The sequence below is a fragment of the Empidonax traillii genome, unplaced genomic scaffold, assembly GCF_003031625.1.
Source record: "Empidonax traillii isolate 1590-97213 ecotype Southwest subspecies unplaced genomic scaffold, ASM303162v1 scaffold362:size563497, whole genome shotgun sequence".
Taxonomy (NCBI): Eukaryota; Metazoa; Chordata; class Aves; order Passeriformes; family Tyrannidae; genus Empidonax; species Empidonax traillii.
Genome location: NW_020955555.1, coordinates 528,653 through 554,918, shown reverse-complemented (window position 1 = coordinate 554,918; position 26,266 = coordinate 528,653). Strand labels below are relative to the sequence as shown.

The window sequence follows — 26,266 nt, the reverse complement described above, 5'->3', positions numbered from 1 at the left end:
TCCCACTGAAGTCAAAAGGTTCTGTGAGAACTCATTACTCCATTCATTGTTCAAGCTGCTTGGGACACTTAACTCTTTCAAGGAACATAAAATTGAAGTTAAAAATCACATTTCATTCATCAACAACGTACAGAAGATCCAAGACCCCAAAGGCCTGACCTCACAGCCCTTCATAACCAGAAAATCTCGCTGACATTGGTTTTGCCACTCTCAGAAGTCGTATTTGCAGAGGTCCCTCTCCTGCAAACACACACACACCCCCCTCAATCCTGGAAAATGAGCACCCAGATTTGGCACCAGCACAACCTGCACTCAGCTGAACTCCCAAAAACCCAAGTTTAAAAAGGAAAATGCTACGTTTGCCGCTAATACAATTTAAAAACATACTTAAAACATACCTTCGAAGGCAGAAGTCAGCCCGCTCTGAGATTTTTATTGATGTATTTTCCTATGGCAAGGGACAGCTTGCTTTGATTTGTCTCACTAAACTTTGCCAGGCTTGTGAAATCTGCCATTTACTGAAAGTATTAGGAAAAATGTGGAGCACTTAATTTTTCAGAAAGGAGGTTCCTGCACTGATACTCCTCAAAAAATTCAATTAAACCATCAACAGGAATAAAAAGGAAGGTGTTGCTTGTGATGCAGACCGGAATTATGGATTCAATTCCTGCTGTCTCTCTGGTTCCCTCAGTGCAATCCTGCTGACCTGAACACGAGCAGCTTTAGGGGCCCAATCCTACAGAGTGACACCAGACCCTGCCAAACCTTTCCACCAACATGCCACGTGAGTTCTACACCAAAATGCTTTCTTTTTAAAGTCTCCCGGTGAGTTAAATTCCCATTAGAATGTGATGCTGTTTTTTTTCTAAGTATGTTTAAATATACGAAACAGGGGTCAAAATTAAAAACAAAACAAAACAGAAATAACCAACAAAAAACTTTGCTTTAAACCGAACATTTTTACAGCATGATGAAACAGCTACACCTCAGGGCATCCCTGCTCTCGCCGTTTTGGGTTGCAAACAGTTTTCTGTCCCTCAGCCCTGCGCTGTCAGGCCCTGAACCCCAACACTGACACGGGAGGTGAGCGCGGATCGTGCCCCTCGCCGGAGCCGGGCTTTGCTTGAGCAGGATTAGGCAAATAGAACGGCTGGAGGGATGCCCTGTGCCCCTGCCCTCCGTGTCACCTGCTGCGGCCACAGCAGCCCCTCCGGCACCTGGAAGCATGTGCATCCATGGATCCCTGGAAGCATGTGCGTCCACGGAGCCCGATCCTGGCCGCTCAATCCCGCACGTCCCCCGAGCCCCCCCGGCAGATGCCGCTTTGGGGTGCTGAGGGGAACCCGCCCGTGAGGCGAGCGAGGGTCCCCCGGCATCGCCAGCGAAAATCCAAATCACCCCGCTGTAAACTGAACTCGGGGAAAGCCCTCAGCGGCTCCCGGGGAGGCGGCGGGCGAGTCCCCCCGGCCCCCCGGCTCAGATGAAGTGGATCCAGGCGGAGCTGTCGGGGTCCTGCGGGAGGCCGGAGCCGGGCGGGACGCGCTGCCGGCCCCGCAGCCGGTAGTTCTTGCCCTCGTTGTTGTCCCAGTACTCGGCGCCGGCCACGCGGTACCGGACGGCGAACTCGAGCGTGGCCTCGGCGGCGGCAGCGCCCAAGGGCACCAGGAAGGCGAAGCGGTCGGTGATGCCGTCGGGCGGCCCGGGGGGCTGATACGAGGCGGGAGCGTCCGCGCAGCTGGCCCAGCCATTGAGCGTGTACCGCACCGACACCACCTTCTCGTAGGCGAGGTTGAGGACGCGCACGGCTCCGCGCAGCCCCGCGGGCTCCGCCCGCACCCACTCGAGCCTCACCTTGTGCTGCCGCACCCGCTCCACGAAGCCCGGGCTGGCTCCGGGCTGCGGCGGGAACAGCGGCTCCAGCAGCGGCAGCGGAGGCCCGAACAGCACCGGCTCCAGGTCCCCCAGCGCCGGCGGCTTCCTGGTCTTGAGCAGGTCCGCGGGGCGCGGCGTGGGCGGCGCGGGCAGCGGCACCCGCGGCAGGTCGGCCTCGCAGAAGAGGTGCACGGAGGTGAGCTCCAGCCCCAGGGAGTCGGCGAACCGCACGGTCTTGCGGCGCGACGGGCTTTGCTGCAGCGCGGGGCGCAGGCTGCGGTCGCCGGGCGTGGGCAGCGACTTGGCGCGGCGGCGCTGCGTGGGGCTGGGGGGCACGGCGGGCAGCGTGGGCTCCCGGCCCCGCGCCTGCGGCGGCTTCTCGCCCGCCGCCTCCCGCACCACGGGCGTGGGCGCGGCGTCGCCGTCGGGGCTGCAGCCCGCCCGGCACTGCTCGGCCAGGCTGCCATAGAGGCAGGCGCTGCAGCTGAAGTTGCGGGGCAGGTAGAGCCGGGGCGGCGGGGCGGGCACCGAGCTGTGCAGCGAGCCCGCCTTATCCATGGGGCACCCGCGGCTGCTCCTCTCCTGCGTGTGGCGAGGCGGCTTCAGCGCCCGGTCCGCGGGCTCTGCCGGTCGCCCGGAGCCGGCGGGATCACCTCGGCGCTGTGCAGGTCTCGGCCGGCCGCGGGGGATGCCGGCGGGCGCATCCGTGCGGGGGCGGCGGCGGGGCCGCGCTGCTCCGGCTGCTGCCGCTGCTGCCGTGCCGCGGTCAGGCAGCGACACACGCCCCGAGCCATCCTTCCCTGCCCATGGCTCCCACCCCTGCCCGGATCACACCCCGCGGCTCCCCCTGCCCGCGCCCCCCAGTACCGCGGCTACGCCGGCCCCTCTCCTCCTCTTCCTCCTCCGCCTCCTCGCTGCGTTCTGGGTCTTTCCTCGAGGATCTCATCCAAAAAGAGGAGGCGGGAGGGATTCCCCGGTGGAAACATTAAAATTCATAGCGGCGCTCTCGCTCGCCCGACCCGCTACAGAAATAGCCGAGGGAGGAAGAGGCAAAGCCGGGCTGGGGGAGATTACACGGGCCGATAAGAAACAGCTGGCTGGCGAGTTGGATCTCGCAGTGTACATTTAAAGGAAGAAATCCAGCTAATCTGCTGTAATGCGTTTACTGTACATCTGCCGAATAAAACACACCTGCCGCAGTCCTGCCGCGCATCGCCCCCGGCGCTCGAACACGGGGGTGACACGAAAACCCCGGTGGGTCCTGTCAGAGGAGCGTTTGGCCATCGCCGAGCGATATTCAGCCGAATTACATCCTCATGACGAGCAGACTCCGGGTGCGGCCAGTTCAAGGCGCTAAACCACCATTTTAGTAAGCCGCTTCATTCCAGACTTTCCGTAATCTGGGACTCGTTTTTAATTAGTAAATTGCATTAAAAACAATGATCCAGCCATCCTGCCAGAGCCTGAGCCTGAACTGTGTTGACATGTGATTCTGATTTAGCTTCTGAGCAGGAGCTTTTTACACCTCGAGCATTTTATCTGCGGCACTTGGTGTTCCTTTGGCAGTCTGGGCAGTGGAAATGCGGCTGATGAGATTAAGAACGGGACAAGTAAACCCGATAAGGGCCAAGTGTTAAAAAGCCAGTAGAACACAGGGAAGAATTATTCGCTGCCTCATATTGGAACTATCAGCTTTCATTCCTTTACTAATAAGTAGGAAAATAAGTCCTAGATTATTGCTGCTGGGTTCCAAATCTTTTTAATGACAGATGGTTCATAAGCAGGGAATAAAAAAATTATGCTCATCAGTGTTAAATTTGACACCATTAAGCTTTGTCCTGCCATCATCTCACATTCACAGGCTGCTCATAGGTTTTGAAAAATCAAATACTAATAGCATAAATAATTACATCTGAATTCATTAGCCCAGGATCTTAAAATTGCCTCATTTGTCCTTTAACACCATCCCTCACAGACATGAGTATTTCAGGAAAACAACAGAAACTCATGGTTGGTTTTCACCTACTCACACTAATTTGGGGAGAAAAAGAACAGACCCAAATAATTGTTCAAACAGGTTTTCAGGCCACATCCTTCTGAATCATTTTTAGATTAATTTCTCTCTGTCATAGCATTTTCTAAGGAATTATCACTTGTTTTTGCTGATTTCACTTTTAAACGAGTAAAGAGTAAGAACTTTCTTTTTTTTCATGAATATGCAAAGCCTTGGCATTTTTACACCATTGTGGAACTATCAGAACTAATAAACTAAATTGGTTTAAACCCAATTCCACACTCGGTCAGGTTTGGGTGTCTTTGTGGAATGGATGGGGAACAAGACTTCAGAATAATTTCATTTCTGGGGTGTCTTAGTACTTAAAACTTCCCTCTTCTGGTAGTTGCCTAACTTCTTCTTATGATAAACTTGTGTAATACTCCTGCTTTTTGCCTTTCCCAGGCCTCCTCTTTCCTCCCACAACCACGGTACTATTTCATGGAACAAAAAAACCCCAACTTCTTTCTTCACTGGTGATTGCAGCTGATGTAGTTCATGTAACCACATTTAAAATACAGAGTCCTCAAAAGACATAAAGAAAAGAGTAGCATAAAAAAAAAAAAGAGAAAATACAGTGAAAAGAAAGGGAAAAAAAAAAACCCAAAGCAACACAATAAGCTTTGGACTAGCCAGGTCAAGGCAACATGAGATGCAGATGGACAGCCACAGAAACTGACTGACATGATGAGAACACAGGTCAGAAATGCCAGTGAGTTCTGCTCTTGCCATAGTCAGGTGAAAACCAACAGTTCTTTAACCTTGCAAGAGAATGAGAGCACTGTGGGTGTGTGGGAATAGTGGGGGGAAAGGGTAGAAAGAGACTTGATATCAAGGCATGTCTGCTGTGAATGATTCCACAGGTGACCCTTGTGGAGTAAGAGTGGAACCAAGCCATTTACAGGTTTTAAAAATCAGAATTAAATGGTACTTAAAACATCCAGAACATCAACTCACCCCCAGTCCTGGGGGTGCTCGCATTTTCACCTGCTGTTTCCTGCAGACACCTCAAGTTCTGGCACACACAGGGACACCCCAGCCTTGTCTCTGTTGAGCACTGTCACTGTGGAAATGCCCCCAGAATCTGTAACAAATGTATTAAACAAATGTATTTCTCACTTTTTTTTTTTTCCTCTCGATCTGAACATTCCCAACATGTCTCACCGAATCTGGGGATGCAGCTGCTTTCTTTTTACTCCTGCTCACTTGCCAGGGGTGAAGCTGTTGGAACTCTTACCCACACCTTTCACTGCTGAGGGTGTCCTTGCTACTGGGCTGCTCTTCCCCCTCTGATAAATTTAGGACAGACACAGTAAATGAAGGTTTTGAGGACGGAAATTTAACAAATGCACTCACACACGTTCCCTCAAATAACCTGCAGCCTTGTGCATCCTCCTGTGATGTGCAAACTGTGGCACAAGTCGAAAAGGGGAAGCACCAGACCCCATTTGCAAAAGGAAGTCCTTTGGGGTTTGCCTCCTGTAAACAATTGTAGACAGCAAATGCTTCAATCCATGGAAGTGAACGAGCAGCACCACACACAGACTGGGGTTTAATGCATGCAGTGGCAGCAGCCTCACACCACCCCCTCTCCATCCTAATTTAGCTCCCAAAATTTCGAACACGTTAAGTTTCAAAGTCTAATCTGTCTCTGCATTTATAGTGTTGTGTTAAGGACATCAGCCAAGGCTCTTTTCTAAATGATACTGCCAGTGACAGAGCTGACACAGAAATCATTAGTGCCGACCTAGCCACCCCCTTTAAAGAAATACCTATTATCTTCTTGCTGGAAAACAGTATTTTCATGACAAGATAATTTTGGAGGTTGCCAGCAGGAACAGAGACCTCATCATTTACATTCTAGAGCTGGTGCTGTTGCTCTGTTGTAGGGTAAGAGGAGCACAAGGTCTTAAATCACAATTAATGTTGACAGGCTTAGGAAACGGTGCCCAGGCATTGTTTTCATTCCTGTGGATTCCTCTCCCTTCGCAGATTGGAACAGCACGGTCACGGGATAAAGGTTTGTCCTAATTAACATTGTCCTAATAACACTTTGGTGACCTGTCTGTGCATCATCCAGCTGACATCAAAAACGTGAGAGGCAGCCTCTCGTTCGCCTCCGCACACCGAGTGCCCCCGACATTTGTGCCGTGCCAGATGCACCTGAAAACCCGCCTGATGCCTGAGATTTTCCAGCTAACTGAGCTGAGACATTTGGTCCCCTCTTCTGTTGAGATTTAAATTGTTTGCAAAGGAAAAGGCAAAGAACTGCAGCAGACAGTGAACCTGGAGCTTTTTTTTTTTTTTTTCCCTGCTGCATTTACTGATTGTCTGGAGTCCAGGTGATCCAGGAGAAAGCAAACACGGCCTCTGGGGAGCATCAGGCACAACCACGCTGGAACCATTAACAGGGCAGAGTGTCTGAGCGCTGGGGCTTATCCAAAGTGGCCACTGTCACATGTCCACTTTAACTTTCCAGAACAGGTTTATATTTAGCTCTGAGAATGGCAGGCAGATAAAATGGATGTAAAGGCGAGGTGCATTACGGTTACGTCAGCTCGGGAGGTGAAGCGGTGACTCAGTCAGGCATCGGAAAGGTCAAGCTCTACTCTCATTTGTGTCTGTGCAGCTCCTCTGAAGCTGATGAACTGTGGAGGTGTTGCACGAGAACATCACCCCCAAATTCAATAATCTTATGTGACTGCATGAACCTGACAATGGTATTTACACTGACAGTCTGTGAGCCTCGCGTGAGGCAGCTGCTCTGCACATTTGTAATTTAAAAATACCTTCCCACTCCGTTTCCCATTGAAGATTAACTCAGACTTTGCTTATTTCCCTAAGAAAGTATCTTAGTCACATCTCTAGAAGTGCCACATTAGAATTAGGGAATATGCCTGAGGTGTATAAATATAAAAATGAACTATTCTGTTGAAGAACAATGGGATTGATTTCTGTATCAAATATTATCTTCCCCTAACCAGGTTATACACTCTTTATCTATTAAGATGAAAGTTGTGTGATTCACAGAGTTGCCTCAAGGACATTTGATGTCACACAAAGATCAGTGATTCATTTCCAAAAGGGCTGCAAGTTCTGCTAAACTGAGATGGGACCCTTGGAAAAGGTGCCTTGTGGTTTTTGGTTTCTGGGGTTTTTGTTTTGTTGTTCTTTGCTTATTTTTGGTTGGGGATGCAAATGAAGGTACAGTCTGAACAAGAAAATAGAGTTGGAAGAGTTTACCTGCGTTTATGACCTCTGTGAATCTGCCTTACACTATGATGAAGCTCACACACAATTTATTGGTTAAGCATTAACTGTCTCTGTTGACTCCTAAGTGATTGGCTTAAGACTTCTGAAGAGCATAAGCTAAAAAAAAAAAACCCACCAAACAACAATTAACACAGTGGAAAAGAAAAACACCCAAAGAGATACATCTCCTTTCTGTGAAGAAAACGATAAAGAACATTTAAAGTATTTTTCTTATATAATTAGTTCTGCTCTTTTTAGAAGGGTTGAATTTTTTAACAAGGATTAAGTTACATCCAGCAGGAGACTGGGACTCTTTCAGTCCTAGAACTTTTGACACAGCTTTTTATGCAAATATCTGAATAAATGCACTGGAGGATGTCCCCAGATCCCATCTCCTGGTAAGAGTCCTTGTGGCTCAGTCTTCATGCCATGTTATAAAATAACCACAGAGCTTTCTATCAACTGCAAATGGTCTCAGTAGTCCCAGGTAATTATTTTGGACATAAAAATAAGCTCCTTGCATATTTGATTTTAATATTTTTTCATTGCTAAGCCCTATTGGTCAGGCAGTGATTCCCTGTGATTATTTAGATTCCTCCCAGAAATCCTTCAGATTTAGGGACGTTTTTCCCTGTCACTTTTACACCCCTGGTGAAGAGAAGGTGTGGAGGGCAGGAGCAGTGTCCACAAGTGACCACACACCAGAGGTCAGATTAACCTGATTACCTCGGGATAGACCTGATTCACTTGCCAGCTTCCAGCTGCAAAAACAAGGCTGAGCAGTGCCAGGCAAATGGAGCTCCCAACGAGGGCCAGGTTGGCTCAGACACGTCGCAATCTCCCGGCAACCACCCGGGTCAAGGAGCCAAGAACACAAGAAATCAATCATAACCCGATGGCAAGGAAAGTGGAGGTGGCAGAGCTGACACAGCTCCACACAAGGAAGAATTTCAACCCAGCCTAGGAAGTTTAAATGTTATCCCACCACACGTGGCACTAAAATGGGAGATACACAACAAGCTGCACCGTTCACACCTTCCAGGGTGAAATAGGGAATGCACCAATAAAAACACTGCATGTGGCATCTTCCAGAGGTGCAAAATCCAGCAGCTGTAAGGCAGAAAGAAATGAATGTGTTTGGTCCAAACCACTCTGAGACTTCAAGTCTTCCAGAAGCGCTCCCACCCGTGGAAGGTGCCACTCCCGAGGACACTTCAAAGCCTCCCTTGGAGGAACACAAAAGCTTTCCTCTCTCAGAAGATGCTCAGTGGTACTTGAGCTGAGATTGCTTCCTGCACTCAGTGCTGGAGCAGCAGAGCAGGAGAGTGAAGAAGGAGCTGGCATTGGGAGTGATGAAGGGAAGGGGCACAAACCAGAAATTCCTGAGCCACTGTTTCTCTCAGGCCACACAGAGGGCTCATTCCTGCAGGAAGGCCCTGAGCAGTCCCACTGGCACTGTGCTGCCCCGTCAGATTGAAGCAGTGCAACTGTTTCAGATTGCTTTTAAAAAAGAACAGTCCTCATGCCTGGGTGCAGATTCTACGTATAAATCAAAAAACAAGGTAAAAACATGGTGATATCCAGGACCTTTTCACTGATAACGTCAGGAATGAATCAAAAATGTGGGAGGTTCCACTGCTCCCTGGGCTCCCTCCCTTCCCAGTCATCCACGCTGGGGAGCTGCAGTGCTGTCTACACTGACCTAACATTTCTATATTTAATTTCATGCTGGTTTAAAGCTTGTTAGACTGTGAGAACACCAATAAAATTTCCTTGTGGGCATGGGGGATATCTGTAGTTTTGTAGATGCTATTAATAGGATTATAAGCTGATGAATGCCAACTACTTACATGTAGGTTTAGTTTCTTCCTGACCATAAGAGAGATTCATTAGAGCTTTAAATAGCTTGTTCTGGGGATGAAGTGCAACCTCTCCCTTCAGATTCCCTCTGAAGGACACTGTGGCTGGCCTAGCACAGTAATCAGGTGTTTGATGCTGCTCAGCACTGGAGCAATGCCTAATTTTGGGAATATTCTTAAATCCATGCCTACTCTGCAAGGTGTTTAATGATATTATAAACTTTAACACTGCTAAATCCTACTGAGCCTCAGATAAACACTTGCATGCATTCCTTGCTCATTTGTCACCCAAAAGAAATGGAAATGACCTGCGAATCAGACAGTGGTGGCACTGCCAAAGTAATTTTTTCTTACTCATTCTAAGTAGATTCATTCTTTAAATCCTGTTAATGTGCTCTTTGCTTGTTTCTGTTTAATATGTATTCTGTGCATTCTGGTGGCCACTTATTCTCATTTCATCTCATACCAAATAAGGGAATTTCAGATCAAGTTCTCTTTTGCTTTTGTGTTAAACAAAACACAAACTAAACCAGCACTTTCCATAGACACACACAGGTAACTGCAACTCAACTCAGCATTCTGAACAGGGATTCACTGCAATGACTCTCCCCTTCTTGTGATGCTTTGATAAAAATTTGGGATAGGGGAAGATCATACCTGTGCAAAGCTCCTGACGGCACGTGGCTTCCACTTTAAAACAGACGCAGGAAGTCAACATCTTTTTAGATTTGTTTGCCAATAAGTATGTGCATCAATGTGGTTTTTCAGTGTCAAATCAGACAGATTAGACAGAGGTTTTACTACAACCTGATGGAAGACAACATTCCTATGAACCACCCTCACAGATTATTTGTCCAGGACCTGTGGCAAGAGGCCAGAAAAGCTGCTGAGTAAAGGCCTAAGAACATAAAGAAACAAACCCACAACACTTGAATCATCTTAACCAAGAGGTGTGCCCTTGAACACACTGGGTTTTTCTAGCACAGGAAACGGCAGCTTCTTGTTTTCGTGTGAGTCCTCTCAGGAAAAACACCATTCCCGTGCAAGGAAAGGAAACAAAGTTAAGGGCTGGAGCAGCCAGAAGTGCTTCCTGCATCCAAGGTGCCAAAACACAACAAGTGAACTGTTGACAGCAATTAAAAAATACAATGGTGGAACACCTGAAAGTTAAATCAACATTTTTCTCCTATTGTTTTAAGGTCCAAACTTTCAGAGGACTGAATCCAGAGGACTAGCTGTCAAATCCTGGAGCCAGAAGGAAAATGTGCCTCTAATTCCATTGTTCTGAGGGAAAGCAATCAGCTTGCCAGCAGGCAACTTCTCCAAGTGAAGGAAATCCAGGAACTAAACCCAAACCAGGCAGGGACACTCTCACTGCCAGCAGAATAAACAGTTCTCAGCAGCAGCAGGCAAGAAAGTAGTTCATAAACACAAACTCCAGCAGAAGCATCCCTGGGAGGGGAATAGGGCTGTTAGTCCTAAAAGGATCTCACACATCTGACTGTTCCACAATTTTAAATGCTCTGAATAGGAATTTAGTTTGTAGATATTTATGTGCAAACACCTGAATGCTGCTGTGTGTAAATGCTTACCTTGGGGGCACGACAGGACTGAACGCAGCCTGCTGTTATCCATCTGGGAATGCCTCACTCATGGCTACAGCTGATGGAACACTGCAGATGAACTTCCACTCAAGGAGCTACTGCTCATTCACCTCCTCTGAGTCACATCCACAAGGTTTGCAGGGAACAACAGAAATCAGCATTTTATATCCTGCAGCTAACAGAAAATGGTGGGATCATTGCTAAGCATGGGAACTGTACAGGAAGAAAAGTATCACCCATATTCAAACCAAACAATATGCTGTTACATAAAACATATTTCAAAATAGCATAAGCCATTAGAGAGGACTGTAATTTTACAGGATACTTTGAAAAGTAACCATCCCAACGCAGCTGAGTTTCTCCTTGATGTTATGACAGTGGAGATCTTAAAAACTGCCGGAGGGGGGACAGTAAGGCAAAGGAATCCTGTCCTGAGAGTCTGTTGTAGAGGTGAGGCACCTGGCAGAGGTTTTCATTCCACTGCACACACAAGGCAATTAAAGATTGCATTTTGCACGTGCTGATGAGAGGTTTGAGATGGGAGAACCTTTTTGCCACCTCTAGAGATCGAGCACTGACGTTGTGATAGCTTTAATTTACAAAACCTCTACCAATTCAAAAGATGTCAAGGAGCAATGGGTGCTATTCTGCCAACAAGCAGTGAATCCCCCCAGGCCTCTGCAGGCAGGAGACCATGGCCATTAAAACAGAAGGCAAAAACTGATTGAAGTTAACTTTATTCCAAAATATGTATAATTTACAGGACTAAATAAGTGCTTCATTTGTGAACAAAACGTTTCAATACCTGTGAATAACTTACTGGTAGCTTTGTGTAACACTTCAGTTTCCAACAGAGGGAAATATGAAACAGTATTTTGGCACAAGGTTTTCTCTGCATGCAATAACATATTTAAAAGTTTCACAGTTACTAGGACAACATTCCTTCTTTGGGATTGTCACTTGTAGAATACGTCTAAGAAATGAATCCTTGACTTTGTCTGCTCATTGCAAGTTTACTGGCTTAAACAGCGAGAATTAAACATGAACATCCTTTGGAAACTAAATTTGTCCAGTAAATAAAAAAATCCCACTGGTGATGAAAAGAAAAATATTTTAAGGACATTTCTCAGCCTTGCTGAGATCAGCTCACACATGCCTGGGGAAAGACTCACCCATGAGGTTTATTACTCATCCATTCAAAACAATCCCAAGTTTCAGCGAGATCCTAATCAGCTGCTGAATTCTTTAGGCTGTAGAAATATGGCTTTCATATCTAGCTTTGCCACAGATGCACCTGCAAGTACCTGCAGATGGAAGTGCTGCCACTGTAGCTCTGCGTGCAGGTGCTGGAGCCAGGCCTGCAAGGCACTGGCTGTTGTGAAACGCACAGTTTGCATCAGCACAAGTCATCTGTTACCTTGTTGAAGGTTCTGTAAAGCCAGCAGATGAGAAAGGATCCCAAATACAGGGAATTCTGTTATTCAGCTCGGCAGTTCCTTCAGGAGCTCCTGGCGATCCGGGCTGTCTGGTGCCATCTGCACTCGAAGGGAAGAGCCACTCACACAGACACAACCATTCCCTCACACATTCACCTCCCTGGCTTCTGCTCATTGCACAGCAACGGCATTTTAAACAGGAGAATTCAGGCATGTCCTAAAGCAGCAAAGTCCTTCCAGCACACACGGAAAAAAAATCACACCAGCTCTTAAAAAAACCCAACCAACCAAAGGGAGGACGCACGTTTGCACCTTGCACTGCAGATTGCTACCACTCAACATCCTCTCAGTGTTCACAGGAGGCCCAGTTCTACCAGGACACATCATAGCAGCACCTTCAACCAAAAAGGAATGAGAGAAGCTTGCAAGGCCCAGAATGTTTCCAACGTTTTGGTGTGAATGTATTTGGAACGGTAAATTGTACATTAAGATCACGTTTAAAAAACCAGCACGAGTCAGAAATACATTAAAGCAAAGGAAGCTGTACAACCTCAACAACAGAGGCAAGTACATTTGGTTCACCAAAGCTGTCATTTCAGGAACATGTTTCTTTTTGCAAGTTGAGCACCCTCTGTTGATTCAGTATCAGTTCTATTGACTTAGCCTACGTTTGAAAGGATACTAAAAAATAAAATCTCCTAACCCTTTAAGACCCCAATCCTGCCAACACTCACATTTCTACCCGGCCTCTCAGGAAAATCAATTCAGCTACGAGCACGTGCCAGCAGCAGAAGGACTGAGCACAGGGGAAGGCATTCTTTGTTCTCTTGCCCCTCACACACAATCAAGGTCTGTGTGACAAACAGGGAAATTCAGCCTCTTGTTGTCAACAGAAAAAAAAAATGGCTGTGTATGAGCCTTGGAATCAAAATCTGTAAGCAGTTACTTACACACATTAATTTACAGACACTGGCTGGATTGTTCAGAACTAGATGAGGTCTCACAAGGCTTGTTTTCCAGCTGTTTAATTTACAGCTGCAAGTATATATACATTTTTTTTTTTTAATGCTTTCAATACCCTTTGGAAGTTAACATTTTCTAGACACAAGCAGCTTTGCATAGCTAAGAATGTGTAGCATTAGCAAACTCTGACTTAAAACTACCAATTTTTCTAGGCCAACACAAAGAGGGGGGACTCCCTACCCCCAGCAGAAAGTATTTACAGGTGTATTAGCAGAAACAGATGCAAATAAAGCCACAAGTAGAAGAAACATCTCCTGTCATACAAACTTTTAGCATTGTGACAAACAAATATGGAAGGCAACAACACAGACCTTTCATTTTTCAGCTTGTTTGTGCTCAGGCTCTCATAGAACGCAAGTCCCAAATTTGCTGTTTCCTTTGTTTGAATCTTTATAAAATAAACTCAAACCAAACTACAAACCCACTAATTCAGTTTTAGAATAGAGTTACACAGGCACCCAGGTCAAGATCCAGCAATCCCAATGGAATTGAGCAGGAAATGCACAGAGCAAGCACAAGGAACATTTGCATCCCTTCCAGACACACAACTGTGCTAAAAGGCTGTGGAGAACCTGATGTTACTTTGTGAAGAGCAGCTCTAATGGCAGCAGAGGATACAGAGGAGAGGAAGGAAAGGAGTCGCTGCTGAGCAAAACTTACAACAGAGACAATGCCTCAAAGACCAAATCAAACTGCAGAGAAAGGGAGATAATTATCATTTTAGTTCTACCAAGAAATACTTCTGAGTGAAGTTTATTTTTAACAATAACGGTGAAAACAGAAAATCAGCTCTTTCCAAGAACTTGTTCAGATGGGAGGAAATCACAATGTTCAGCATTTCAGATCGGGTTTCACGACGTTTACCGTGGGAGTCACCAAACTGTGAAGTCTGGTGGCAGTCTCCACATTTTCACAAAAATACTTCATAAATCCAAACTGAGTGACTTAGGCCAGCAACACAGGATCCAGACCTGTTTGTGACTGCTAGGAATAACTTATGGAGAACCAAATTTGTGAAGAAAAACGTTAATTTTGGTCCGAACGAGCCACTTCCCTAAGACAGTGCAGACAGATTTAATTACTTCTTAGTACTGCAGTTTCAGTAAATGGTTTCATCTTGTAGCACTGTGTTCACCAAATTAAGTTCAAACTATTTTAAACCCAGAGGATGAGTGACACCATTCTGATGTGCATGTTCTAGTAAAACACACAAAGCTCATAAATACTTATAAATAATTACAAAGTACAATAATTGGGTAATGATTACACTGTAAAGTTGTCCACATAAACCTGTATTTTTTTTTTTTTCTGGAAGTCCCCTATGGCTTACATCATAAGAACATGGCAATTATCACTCTAATTTGTAAATTAGTTTCAAAGTACTTTAAATGCCAGCTGGTCTCTCAGATGGCTACAACTCAAACCTCTCTGCAGTTCTGCTCTTCAGCACCTCAGATTCCTTCTCTTGCAGAAAAAAAGACTGACTTTCTAAATCCAGAGGTAAAGAAGTTCCTCGTTTCTGCCAGTTGAGGAAAATACCTTTCCCCAACCAGATTCATGGTAACTCCTTCTCTTTCCTGCACTTCTGTGGGAAACACAAAAGTCTGGGTATGAAGAAGTGTTATATTCCATCCAGGGGAAGAAAGGAGAAAGAAAAACACTTTGAAATGTAGAGATGCAACATAAAAAACCACAAAATAAATTAACCTAATTTTGTTGTCTTATTTCCCGATTTCAGAGTAGGCAGGTAAATACAAAACAGTCGTATCTTCACAAGAAACAAGATTACAAGTGATCCCTTCCTTTTTTTTTTTTAATATATCCCACCTTTCAGCTCAGAATTGGAGACACTGTGAAACCTGGGGGGACTTTCCCCACAGAATTACTGTGCTCCTGGGGAACTGCAAGATTCCTTTCTCCAGTTCCTCCAGCCAAAGCCTGGAAGTGCCTGAACTCGTACCTAGAAATGCTGAAAAATTAAACAGGCAACACAGCTGGGATTTCAGGAGGAAAAATGTGAGTTTCAGGGTTAATCTAAAGAAATGATTTCCAGTAGACGCTCACCATATTAGCATGTTAACCATGGCAATTTAAAGCGTGTTAGGAAGAGGCAAAAAATAGGAAAAGAAGAAAGGTATTGCTCATTTTCAACCAAAACAAACTGCCTGCAATGGATGAGTAACTCAACTCCCACATCCTGGAGCTGAGAATGTGCAACACAAAGCATAGGGAGTCCTCAGAACCTAAGGCTTGGACATCCAGCTGCTGATGGGCTGCACAGCAAAAACACAGCCAGCACTTCTCCACTGACAGCAGAGCAGTAAACTCTGTTAGAGGCCCAGGGATTTGACACGAAGAGGTTTCTCTTTCCTTTCAGGTTACAGAAGCTAAAACCTGTCCAGGACAAAACCTGAGGCCTACATTTCACAGATATCAGAGTAAGAGATAAAAAAGCTACTTAAGGCCATGTTCCAACGTACATTCACGAGTTATGCATTCTCACACGAACGGAAAACACCGCAAACAGTGGCATGAGGGGGCAACATAAACATTAAAAAAAGGATTCCAAGAGGTCTTTGTGTTTCTTCTCTGACAAATCAGGTTGTGTGAGTTTGACTGCACTCAGGGAAACTCTACAAGCTGCAGGAACTGAGGGCTGCAAATCAACGTGCAAAAAGCAAGATAGAGCTGTTCTGAAAGGGCTTCTGGGAGCTGATTTCCCAGCTCTGCTGTGTGTGTGGATTCCAATTGTTTTTGGAAGCAGGAAGTCCAAAAACAGGAGTCGAGGTGAGTGGGTGTTTTAAGGAATTTAATTTCCCATTTTTAAAGATTTCTGTGAAGGTAGTAAGAGCTATAAACCACTGTAACATTTCCCAACTTGTATCTCAGTAAAGCTAAGAGAACTTCAGCGAAAACAAATGATTCCAGTCTCAGAGGCACACACATTGTAACATTTGTATCTTACAGACAGAAATAATTTAAGCAAATCCCCCCCTGGAGACTCTCAAAAAACGTTAGTCCCATTTATTACCTCAGCTAAAAGGACAACAGACTAATTATTTTGCCTAGAACTATGAACTCCAAGTTCTTTTCCTACCCTTCAAAGGGCATCAGTGCCACTCAGGGAGAGAAAAAAGAAAAAAAAAAAAAGGTACTGCTTTCTAGATATTTTAAATAATAAATATGTTCAAAGACTTGAGAATCTCTCTGTGTCTAATGTGTAGGACAGGTATTTGGGAAGTGCCAGCTTACGCAGGAGAAAGAGCTGTGGAGGCAGAAAGTAAAAGAAGACAATACGGCTTATTATGTTCACGCCGGATTTAAAACACAAGCTCCTAAAAAAAGTAAACAGAAGTAGCTTACACTAAAAATAGAATCCTCCCCCGTAAGTTCAGGGAAGCATCTCAACTGAACAGGTCAGGGTTTTGGTCCAGCACATGGGAACCCTGCATGTAAGCCAGGAAGAGAGAGAGAGAGAGAGAGAGAGAGAGAGAGAGAGAGAGAACAACTTGGAAAAGTTCTTCCATTGAAATGAAAGCAGTAACAGCTTTGTAAAGAAGTTTGAGGAGAAAACATAGGCACCACATAATTTTTAAGGTTCAAATGTACATCAAGATGTTACAGTCCCCTCCCTCCCCCCCCATCCCCATTTATACACACATAGTTTATGTAAAGTTACATATTCAATGAGTACCTTCAGCACGAAAAATCTCTTAGGTCAACTGCTCGTGACAACTACATTCAGTGATGCAAAGTGGATCACTTGGTAAAGCCATTCTCTCCCACCCCAATAAGTTAAACTCAAACCATCACGTAGCACTCAGTGGCTGGGCTTGTCAGAGCTCTGGAACAAGGAGCACAGCTCTTCACAGGTCTGGGTCTCCACGGAGCTGAACTGGGACTCCATGGTGTTCCAGGCTAAGTCAGCCAGCAGGAAATCATCCATTGCTGTCTGTGTCTCGTTGCTGGTGAGGAACAAACTGCCCAGGTTCTCGAAGCAGCTGTCCATAGTCTGTGTCTCAGCACTGCTGAGCTGGACTTTGCTTTCAATGTTCTGGGCAGGTGTGGTTTTAGTAGCCATCATATACACTTCTGTCTGGGTCTCTGTATCAGATGAGTCAGTGCTCATGGAGAAACTGGACTGCTTCAGAATGCTTCCTAAAGGCAGGTGGGTAGTGCTGTCCAAAAAGAAATTCAGGTCTGTCTGGGTCTGTGTGTCAAACATCTCCAAACCCAAGAAGTTAGAACTGCCTCGGCAGTTGTAGGATTGAGTGGCACTATCTGAGAATAGGAAATCAGTCTGAGTTTCAATGTCCAGTGACTCCAAAACCGGCTCAGAGTTCAGGGTACCGAGCTCACTCTCTTCAGTCTGGGTTTGGATATTGGATGCTGAAAAGAACTCTTCAATGTCGAAGTCTATGCCCGTGCTCTGGGAGGGAGCAGATGGCAGATGTGTGTCAGCATTAGAACTTGTCTCGGACAAAAGGCCACGATTATCCAGTGTCTGGCCAGACATGTTTCCCGAAAAGATGTTTTCCAGATCACTTAGCAGGTCCATTGTCTGGGTTTGATTATCTGTTGTATTTTGAGGTGGAAGTATATTAGTCTGTGAATTGAAGCCGATCAGGGATTCAGACTTCACCGTGTCCTGATTCAGGCTCTTGCAATTAGTTCTTTGCAGCAAGGTTTGATCTATATTTGCAGGCATTAAATTGTTTTCTGGAAGTTCCATGTGAGTAGAAACATTGTACGATGGAGGAACATTGTCGAAGATGTCACTGCACATGACAGCCTGGTCCATCTGAACTCTTCCGCTGATACAGTCCTGTGACCTACTGGTTTGAGTCTCTCTGGAAATGCCACACGTTGGGAAACACCCCTGGCTGAAAGCATCAGTCTGAGCAGCTATGGATGATGTCAGTTTGGAAGCAGGCAGCAGTGTCTGTGTCTGTACACTGATGGGCAAGGAAACCTGGGAACCGAAGGACAGATCTGTCTGAGAGCAAGAGGACACACAGGAGCTGGGAGTCCAGGCTGCAGCTGGGACAAAGTTCTGGGAAATATAAGATAAGTCAGTCTGTATATTTATGGAAGAAATTTTGTTCTTGTGACCAACGTTGCCCATCTCTTGCCCTGTGTCACTGGATGGAACCTTGTCCAGCTCCACCTGCACACCGGTACTCACTGGCTCCCGCTCACCAGCCCCTGTCACTTTGGAAACAGGCATACTGTCTTTGAACACCAGGGTTTCTGCCTCCAGGGCTGGAATCAGAATTCCTATGGACTGAGGCAACAGATGAACAGTACTTACAACTGAACCTCGATTATCCACAGCCACCACAGCAGGTTTGACAGAAGGGTCCGTTGCAGACACATAAACAGGCAGGTGAGCGACCTGCATCACGGGCACTTTAACCAACGCCACCTTGGGCTTGGGCAAAAGCATCTTCGGGGTGCACTTGGGCTGCATTTGGTTTGTGAAGTTGGAGCTGTGGGAGCCTTCAAGAGAGGCCACCGCTTTCACTTCAGAGGACTCCAGTTCCTGAGTGCCAGGAGCAGCACTGTGAGTGCTGATGAACACCTCGTTTGCTTTCTCTGCCAGCTGCTGATTATGAGCAGAGGTTTCCATTTTCCTTTTCTTACTGGGAGGGTCCCTGTGAACAGGAGATCAATAATTTATACTTCTTTCAAGCACAGAACATCTGCCTTCCATTCTTTTGCGTCACTGCTCTGAAAATACAACCTGAAGTCACAGATGAGGGTGGATATGAGAAGATAACCATGAAGTTCAGTTTTGTTAAATGTCATCCCTCACTCAGTTAAAAAAAAAACAGAAAGGGCTACCTCTTTTATGGAGACCTATTTCTAAATGGAGGTGGAGGGTTTAGATGGTTTCTTCCTGTTGCACATTAAGCACTCTGAGTTGAAGATTTAACGTGTTACTTTGACGATAACTCAGACTGAGCATTGAAGGGACAGGGCTCTTAAAATCAGTGTACAGGTAAAGGTCTGGAAACTGGACACACAATTAGCATTCCTTCACACAAAACTTAATTTTGCAGCAGCTGAACCTCCCAGAAAGACAGTCCAGGCCTCAGAAAGCAGAGTGCCCTTTATGAAATATATACACATGTTAAAACAACTGTGAAACTAAACATACAAAGAGAGGTGGTAAAAAATGAATCCATTAATAACTGCAAAGACAACTAAACTATAAAAGAAAAAAACCTGAATTGCATTCCACCCCTACTTTACTAGCTAGAAACACTTACAAATCATCTCTGCTCTCAAGGAACTGCAAAAGCAGACGCAACAAGTGCCATCAGCACTCACGCCAGGCAGTGCAGTGTCATCAGTGCTTTTCGTTTGATCCACAGGGAAACCTGATCTTACTGACTGCACAGATCACCACTGCCTTCAACAAAACACCCACTCCTAAAAGCAGCAGAGCAAACTGTAAACTGCTCCCCAGCTAAACACACTGTGAGCCATTTTCCGTGGAACCAGCGGGAAGGAGACAGAAAGGCAGGACATGGGAGACACAGAACATTACCATGACAGAACTGCTTCACTGGTACCTGTGCTCTGCAGGGATTTCGTGGCCAGTTCTGTAAATGTGAGACAGCAGCGCTGTTCTGCTGGCATAGGGGCACCCACAAGTACACTGGAAAGTCTTGCCACAGACCTCTATGTGGCGTTTCAGATACCACTCTGTACCGTAGGAGTTACTGCATTTGTCACATTTGTGCTTCTTCTCGGCATGCATTTTCATAAAGTGCTAGAACACACAAGGGAAAGCAAACATTAGCTGCAGTGTAGATTAAAAACACAAGAAAATCATGTTTAGTTGGAATTTTTTAGTTGTTCAGCAACACTGAGGAGTAGCAATCTTCTTTAAAGTCTTACTATTAATAAGTTACAAGTTTAAAGAAAACTACAGAAAGAATTAAAAGTTGGCTAGATGTATCTTAAACCACAGATAAATATTTAACCCACTTAAAGCCACTGAAAGCTTCCTGTGGAAACAGATTAATAAATCTATAGCTCAATCTTGCTGCAGAGCACAGCCACTCAAACCCTACAGTCTCCCCAGCTCGTCGCTGGTAACCACCAGCAGCACCAGCTCTTTTTGCTCACTCACTCAGAAAACAAACCTTACACCTTTTCTGAAACAGGTAACTAATAAATAAATGCATTTTGATAATAAAGCAGAGAGAAACTCTTCATTCTCGCCCACTTAAAAAAAGCAGTTAAAAGCATCAGCCACATCTGAAACCTTCATTGGTTGCTACTGTGATTCCTTCCCCCATTTTTGATCTTTCTCCCTCTATTTTAATTTGGGGACAGGGGTTGTCTTCCAGGTCAGCAGAACATACTGGCAGCTGCCTGATCAAAAGGCTCAAATCCTCTAATACCAACATGCAAACAGGCAAATCCATTAACCACATGCACATCAGGAGTTCTCTAAGTTCTGCAGACATGCTGAGAGGCTCTGATGATATCTGAGTGCAAAAGTGGAGTAGAGACAGTCAGGACTAAACCAGTGTGAAAATACTTCAGGAATACCTGTTTTACAAGAGAAAACTGGGAAAATGGTCTGTTTGGTCCTCTAGGGCAGCCTTCAATAGGACAGCAGTAGAATTTCTGGGAAGTTTTCAAACCCTTCCTTATTGGTGCATTAAGTTTTCCATCCTGAAAAAGAAGCAGGTGAGAAGTTGACGATTCTAGGGGTTGGGATTTTACAGACAATATTCAGAACACACCTCAGGGAGCTGAAGGCACTTTCCTAAGCTATTTGAATGTTCAAATGCAGCTTTTCCCCTGTGGATGCCACTTTGCAAATGTCCCACCCAAAGTACCAATTGCAATCACAAGCTCTAGGGAGTGGTGGTTCTGCACTGCTCACTTTTACCAAGACACTCCAAGCCAATTAAACTCACATTTTGTATTTTTTTGATCCCCAAAAAAGTTGTCCATACAGATACTACACTAGACTGGTGTTACTTGTTAGTAGCACAGTAGTTGAGGCTCCACTGTGTAACACAACACTTCTGTGATGTTGGAATTCTGTTGCCACTACTCATGGTACTAAAATGCAAATAAAATGGAAAATGCCAAGCATGCTCTGCCTTTTAATTTACATCATAAACCAAATGTCACACCTGTGAAACAACTGGTATGCAAACTCTGAACCTCCAAACACTAAGGGACCACTCCACCTGGGGTTTCCATGTGATCTGTCTCACTGATCCTCACGTGCAAAAAACAGAAGAAAGCAACACAACTTGCTCAGAGGACCTCAAAAATACATATAAAAAGGACACATTAATGTCCACAACCACACAGAACCTCTTGCCACGGAGGGGACAGCTGTGGAAAGCAGACAAGGTGTGAACCTCTAGACATACCCTATCTGAAAGGGTCTCAGTGGAAGCACCAGGCATCTGTGTGTCTGAGCACAAAATTAAAAAGATCAGTCAAAACCCAACAACGCTGTTCTGAGTCACTTCTTTACGTTCCGAAAGCTGAGGAGGGGGATATTTCAATGATTATTTGGTTTTCCCCCAAATCACCTCTCTGTTTACTCAGTGTAAAATGCAATCCCTTCAAACAATATTTCAGTTATGTCTCCACACCCCCAACACTGCTATTGCTGCCACTGCTGCACGTTCATTGTTGGTAGTGACAGCCCATACTCGTGGTAGCAACGATTAGAGCCTCTCACCAAAATAATCAGCTGCCATTTCATCAAGAAAACATGGAATAAGGCCATAAAAAGGGAGTTTTCCTGTAACATTTTAACCTTCTAAGCATCTTTATGCACAGCAGTTTTCCCCATGGACAGCCCATTCATAAACAGGCCTGTTTTATCTCTGCTGAATCATCACTGTGATTGTTGTTGTGCCTCCCACAGCCACTGCCCAAAACAGGAACATGACTCAAACAAATCTCGGTGTTCCAGCCCCAATTACACTTTTTAACCCTGAGTTTACACAGAAACACTTTGGTTCGATGTCAGGCTTGAAGTCTTCAGGAGGAAAAAAAAAAAACCACATTTGCCTTTATGTTTGGCCTCTCCCACTGCAGATGAAATCAATACAACCAAGTGGCAACTGGAGTTACTTATTCCTAAGTAAAAAGTTATTAAGTGTGTTACATTTAATGTCACAACCCAACAAATGAGAGGGCAATATGGCAAACATGTTCAGGCACTTAACAGCTCAACCAGAGTCAGGTTATTTAAAACTACTGAAATATCAAATTACAGAATAACAAAATGTTTAAAAGCTTTATAAACATCAGTGAGGTGCTTTTTTTAACAGCTGGAACACACTTTGGTGGCACAGAGCACAACAAATTTGTGGTGGCAAGTTGAGAGATGCTCTACATATATAAGAAACCCTATATGGACAGTAATCTTGTTTTGACCTCTCCCAAATCCTCCTGGACTGATGATTAATGTTGCACCTTCTCAACCCCCACCTGGTCAGTCATATTTCAGACATTCTCCACTGACTCCAGCCTTCCTGCTATCCCAGGAATCCACAGAATCCTCACCTTTACCTCAACTCTCCCAGCTTCATTTAAACTACACAGAAGTCTTCCCCTTCTCCCCATAAAATAATACAGACAAAAGACCAACAAAATAAAATGAAAAATTCCAGTCTAATATATTGTGTCATTTTATACCCAGTGGTCTAATTTATTTTTTTTTAATTGGCTTAATTAAGTCACAAAACCAGAAAATAGAAACTTAGATATCAACACTTCATCATATCTTCTTTTGTTAGGCTGAGCAAGCCAAATTCTATTTCCCCTTTGTCAGACACACTTGCCATTCATCATCCTGAGCAGTTCTTTTCTACACCTTTTCTGGGTTCATTTTAACTTATTTAAATCAGATTTTTACTCCCCAGCACTGACAGAGAACATCCCTCTGACGTGTTTTAGGACTGCCCCTCTCACAGCAGCACTACCCCAAATGCTCATCCCTGTATGACCAAATTGCTTTTGCAAGTTTTCCCCATCAAAAGTTATTTCTGTTACAAACCAGGACCATTCAAACTGTTTGTTATCACCTCCCAATACTATAACCTTGTACTGCACCCATGTTTCAGTATTTATTCCAAGCTGCCCCAAGATCCAGTAATGAGGTGTAGGAAGCGGGTTGTGATTCCACAGGGCACAGGAGCTGGAGAACAGAGGCTGGGTGAGAAAGCAGCATCTCCTCATCCCTCATCCCCTGGGTTATGTAACCCCCCAGCTGCACTGCACTGCCAGAGCATCAGCTCACCACCAAAGTGCCTCTGCTGACCTCAGAGAACACTTTCAGCTCCTGCTGCACCTCCCCTGACACCGACACATAACCCGCACTGAAAGCTGTCAGTGCACGGCAGCAAACGCTTCAGAAATGAAAACATCTCACAGATAGCAGCCAGCAAAGTGCACTGATCGCTGCTTCCTCTGCTTCATCACCCACCAGCACCAGGAGCCCTCCCTTGGCCCTGCCATTCACCACCTCACACCACCCGGCTGTTCATTGTTCCCTGCCCAGGCTGCACTTTCAGGACGCAGCCACCAACGCTGCAGTTGAAGTTTTGCAGCAGAAGGATCTGTCCTGGCAGGCTTGGCACTGTGATTTTGGGAAGAGCAAGGATATCCTCCTGGAATCTGTGCCTGCTGAGCTGTGGCTCTCCTCCCCCACGAGCACATGCTGTGTTTTCTCAGGAGTATTATGGAAATGAGGGCTTCTTTCCAAAATGGCATCCATCTGGGTTGTTTTTCTTTTTTTTTTGGCTCAGACATTTAAAAAAAAAAAACCACAAAAACTCCACCTAAGAGCCCTGGGCGCTGGGATGAAGGTGGATTGCCAGCTGATAAGAGTAGGAAATGCTGCCTGTTTGCACAGCACCTCATAAATGGTGCTGTAAAGTCTTACTGCAGAAAGATAAGGGATAAGCAAGTGAAACAACAGAAGCTGAGTCCTGAAGAACTTTTTAACTGCCTGGGGTATGTTTATAAAAATGCTTAAAATTCGTTATTTTCTGTAAGTAATTTTAGAGGAATCCTCAACACGACTGGTCAGGCCATGCACACACACACCTGCTGGGGCCTTTCCCACAGGGGAGATTTAAACGAGAGACAACGAGAAACACTTTGTTATTCCCATCTGGAATCACAGAATGGTTTGGTTTGGAAGGGACCTCAAAGCCCGTCTCATTCCACCCCCTGCCATGGGCAGGGACACCTTCCACTAGCCCAGGTTGTTCCAAGCCCCATCCAACCTGGCCTTGGACACTTCTAGGGATGGGGCAGCCACAGCTTCTCTGGGAAACCTGTGCCAGGGACTCCCCACCCTCACAGGGAAGGATTTTTTCCTGATATTTAATCTAAGCCTACTCTCAGTTTGAGCCCATTCCCCTTGTCCTGTCACTCCATGCTCCTGTAAACAGTCGTGCCCCATCTTTCTTCTGAGTTCCCTCCAGGTATTGGAAGGCCCAATTAGGTCACCGCAAACCCTCCTGTCCTCCAGGCTGAACAATCCCAGTTCTCCTCAGGGTGGGGAATCACCCCCCACCCCGAGTCTCACTGCGAACCAAACCCCGGCACAGCCACAGCCACCGCCGCCCCCCGGACCCGCCCCCGGGCCGGCCGCAGGCCCCGGGGCCGCCCCCGGCGCTGAGGGAGCCGCGCAGCCAGGCCGAGGGGCGGCCCCGCGGGTGCCGAGCGGGCGGGGGCGGCGCGGCCTCCCGGCGGTACCTGCAGCGGGTGCGCCTTGCTGAGGTGCATGTTGAGGGCCGGGCTGTTGGGCAGCACCTTCCCGCAGCCCGGCACGGTGCACAGGATGTTGGTCCGCACTTGGGACAGCTCGGTGACCGAGGGCCGCACCAGCTCGGCGGCGGGCGGCTCGTCCCGCCCGGGCGCGGGGGGCCGCCCCAAGCCCCCGCCACGCCGCCCGGCTGCCGCCGCCGCCGCCATGTTGCTGTCACCGCTCGGCCCCCCGCGCCCCTTCCGGGCCCCGCGGCCAATCAGCGCAGCCGATGCAGAATATTCATGAGGCACGTGGCGTGGCCCCGCCCCCCCGCTCGTCAGCGCCCCCCGGCGGCGGCTGCGGGCAAAGCGGGGGGGGGCCCTGAGTGGAGAACACGCCGGGCTGCGGAGCGGGAACAGAGGGAGACAAACACATGGAAACACAGGGAAATACATGGAAAACCGCGCGTGCCGGGCCTCGGAACGGCACAGCCCGTCAGCGCAACCGGCTGAGGCGTCCCCGCTGCACCACGGAGGGGCTGCGGGTATTGGGGTGCACAGGCAAGCGGAGGGACAGGCACTGATCCCCCCTATGGCACTCGGATCCCAGGGAAGGGCCGGGAGGTGGGTCAGGGAAGGTTGAGGTGGATATTAGGAAAAGGTTCTTCTCCCAAAGGGTGGTCGGGCACTGAACAGGCTCCCCCGGGCAGTGGTCATGGCCCCAAGGCTGACAGAGCTCCAAGAGAGCTTGGACAAGGCTCTGAGGCACAGGGTGGGATTCTTGGGCATGTCCTGTGCAGGGCCACGAGTGACTGATTGTTGTGGATCCCCCCCTCATTCAGACTATTCTGTGATTCACTGATGTTGGAACCAATGACACAACACTGTGGTTTTTCCCCTGTAATTTGTCAAGTTCAAGGACAATACGTGCGCCATTTACTGGGGAAGGGTTGTGCCATACACAGAGCTCCCAGGCTGTGTGTCCATCCCACAGCCCCTCTCCCCACAGCTGCTGCTTGGGATTATCACAGAACAGAGGTCATCTAGTCCAACCCCAAACTTCCAACTTACTGGAAGAGACCTAGCTGGAGTGAGGAAGACAAGTTTGGTCTCCACGTTCCCCCCTTGCCTTACCTTCTCCATAGGGACACCTGCTCAGCAAGAAGGAACGCGGGAGTTGCAGACGTGTTTTCTGAAAAATTAATAAATACTCACCTCCTTGCCTGGAAGTGCTGCATAGATCCTGTAATATCCCTGCTTACAGAAAGTTAGAGATAAAACACATCTCTGAAAATCAGAGATACCAATGTTTTGGTTGTTAAAAAGGGGATGGAGCCTGCCTTTCCCAGAAACAAGAGGCAAGCACAGGCAGTAGGCCAGGCACTCACAGTGTTTTAGACCATTTGGGAACTTTAC

At 46.6% G+C, this 26,266-nt stretch overlaps 2 protein-coding genes and 1 long non-coding RNA gene across 3 annotated transcripts in view; 1 reads left to right on the top strand and 2 right to left on the bottom strand.

Moving 5' to 3' along the window:
- Positions 1-1,413: 1,413 nt before the first annotated feature.
- On the bottom strand, positions 1,414-2,437 carry PPP1R3E (protein phosphatase 1 regulatory subunit 3E). Its single transcript, XM_027892689.1, has one exon. It carries the CDS (start codon positions 2,428-2,430, stop codon positions 1,477-1,479), a length of 954 nt encoding a protein of 317 aa, XP_027748490.1. The 5' UTR covers positions 2,431-2,437; the 3' UTR covers positions 1,414-1,476.
- Positions 2,438-15,887: 13,450 nt separating this feature from the next.
- On the bottom strand, positions 15,888-25,063 carry ATMIN (ATM interactor). Its single transcript, XM_027892681.1, has 4 exons — positions 24,860-25,063; positions 20,666-20,791; positions 19,678-19,877; positions 15,888-18,753 (listed from the first exon to the last, which is right to left on the bottom strand). The coding sequence occupies exons 1-4, from the start codon at positions 24,887-24,889 to the stop codon at positions 16,920-16,922; spliced, it is 2,190 nt and encodes a 729-aa protein (XP_027748482.1). The 5' UTR covers positions 24,890-25,063; the 3' UTR covers positions 15,888-16,919.
- Positions 23,476-26,266, top strand: part of LOC114061845 — a 22,451-nt gene continuing 19,660 nt past the window's right edge. The window contains exon 1 of the long non-coding RNA XR_003572235.1: positions 23,476-23,485. This is a non-coding gene — a long non-coding RNA (uncharacterized LOC114061845). The remainder of the gene's footprint in view (positions 23,486-26,266) is intronic.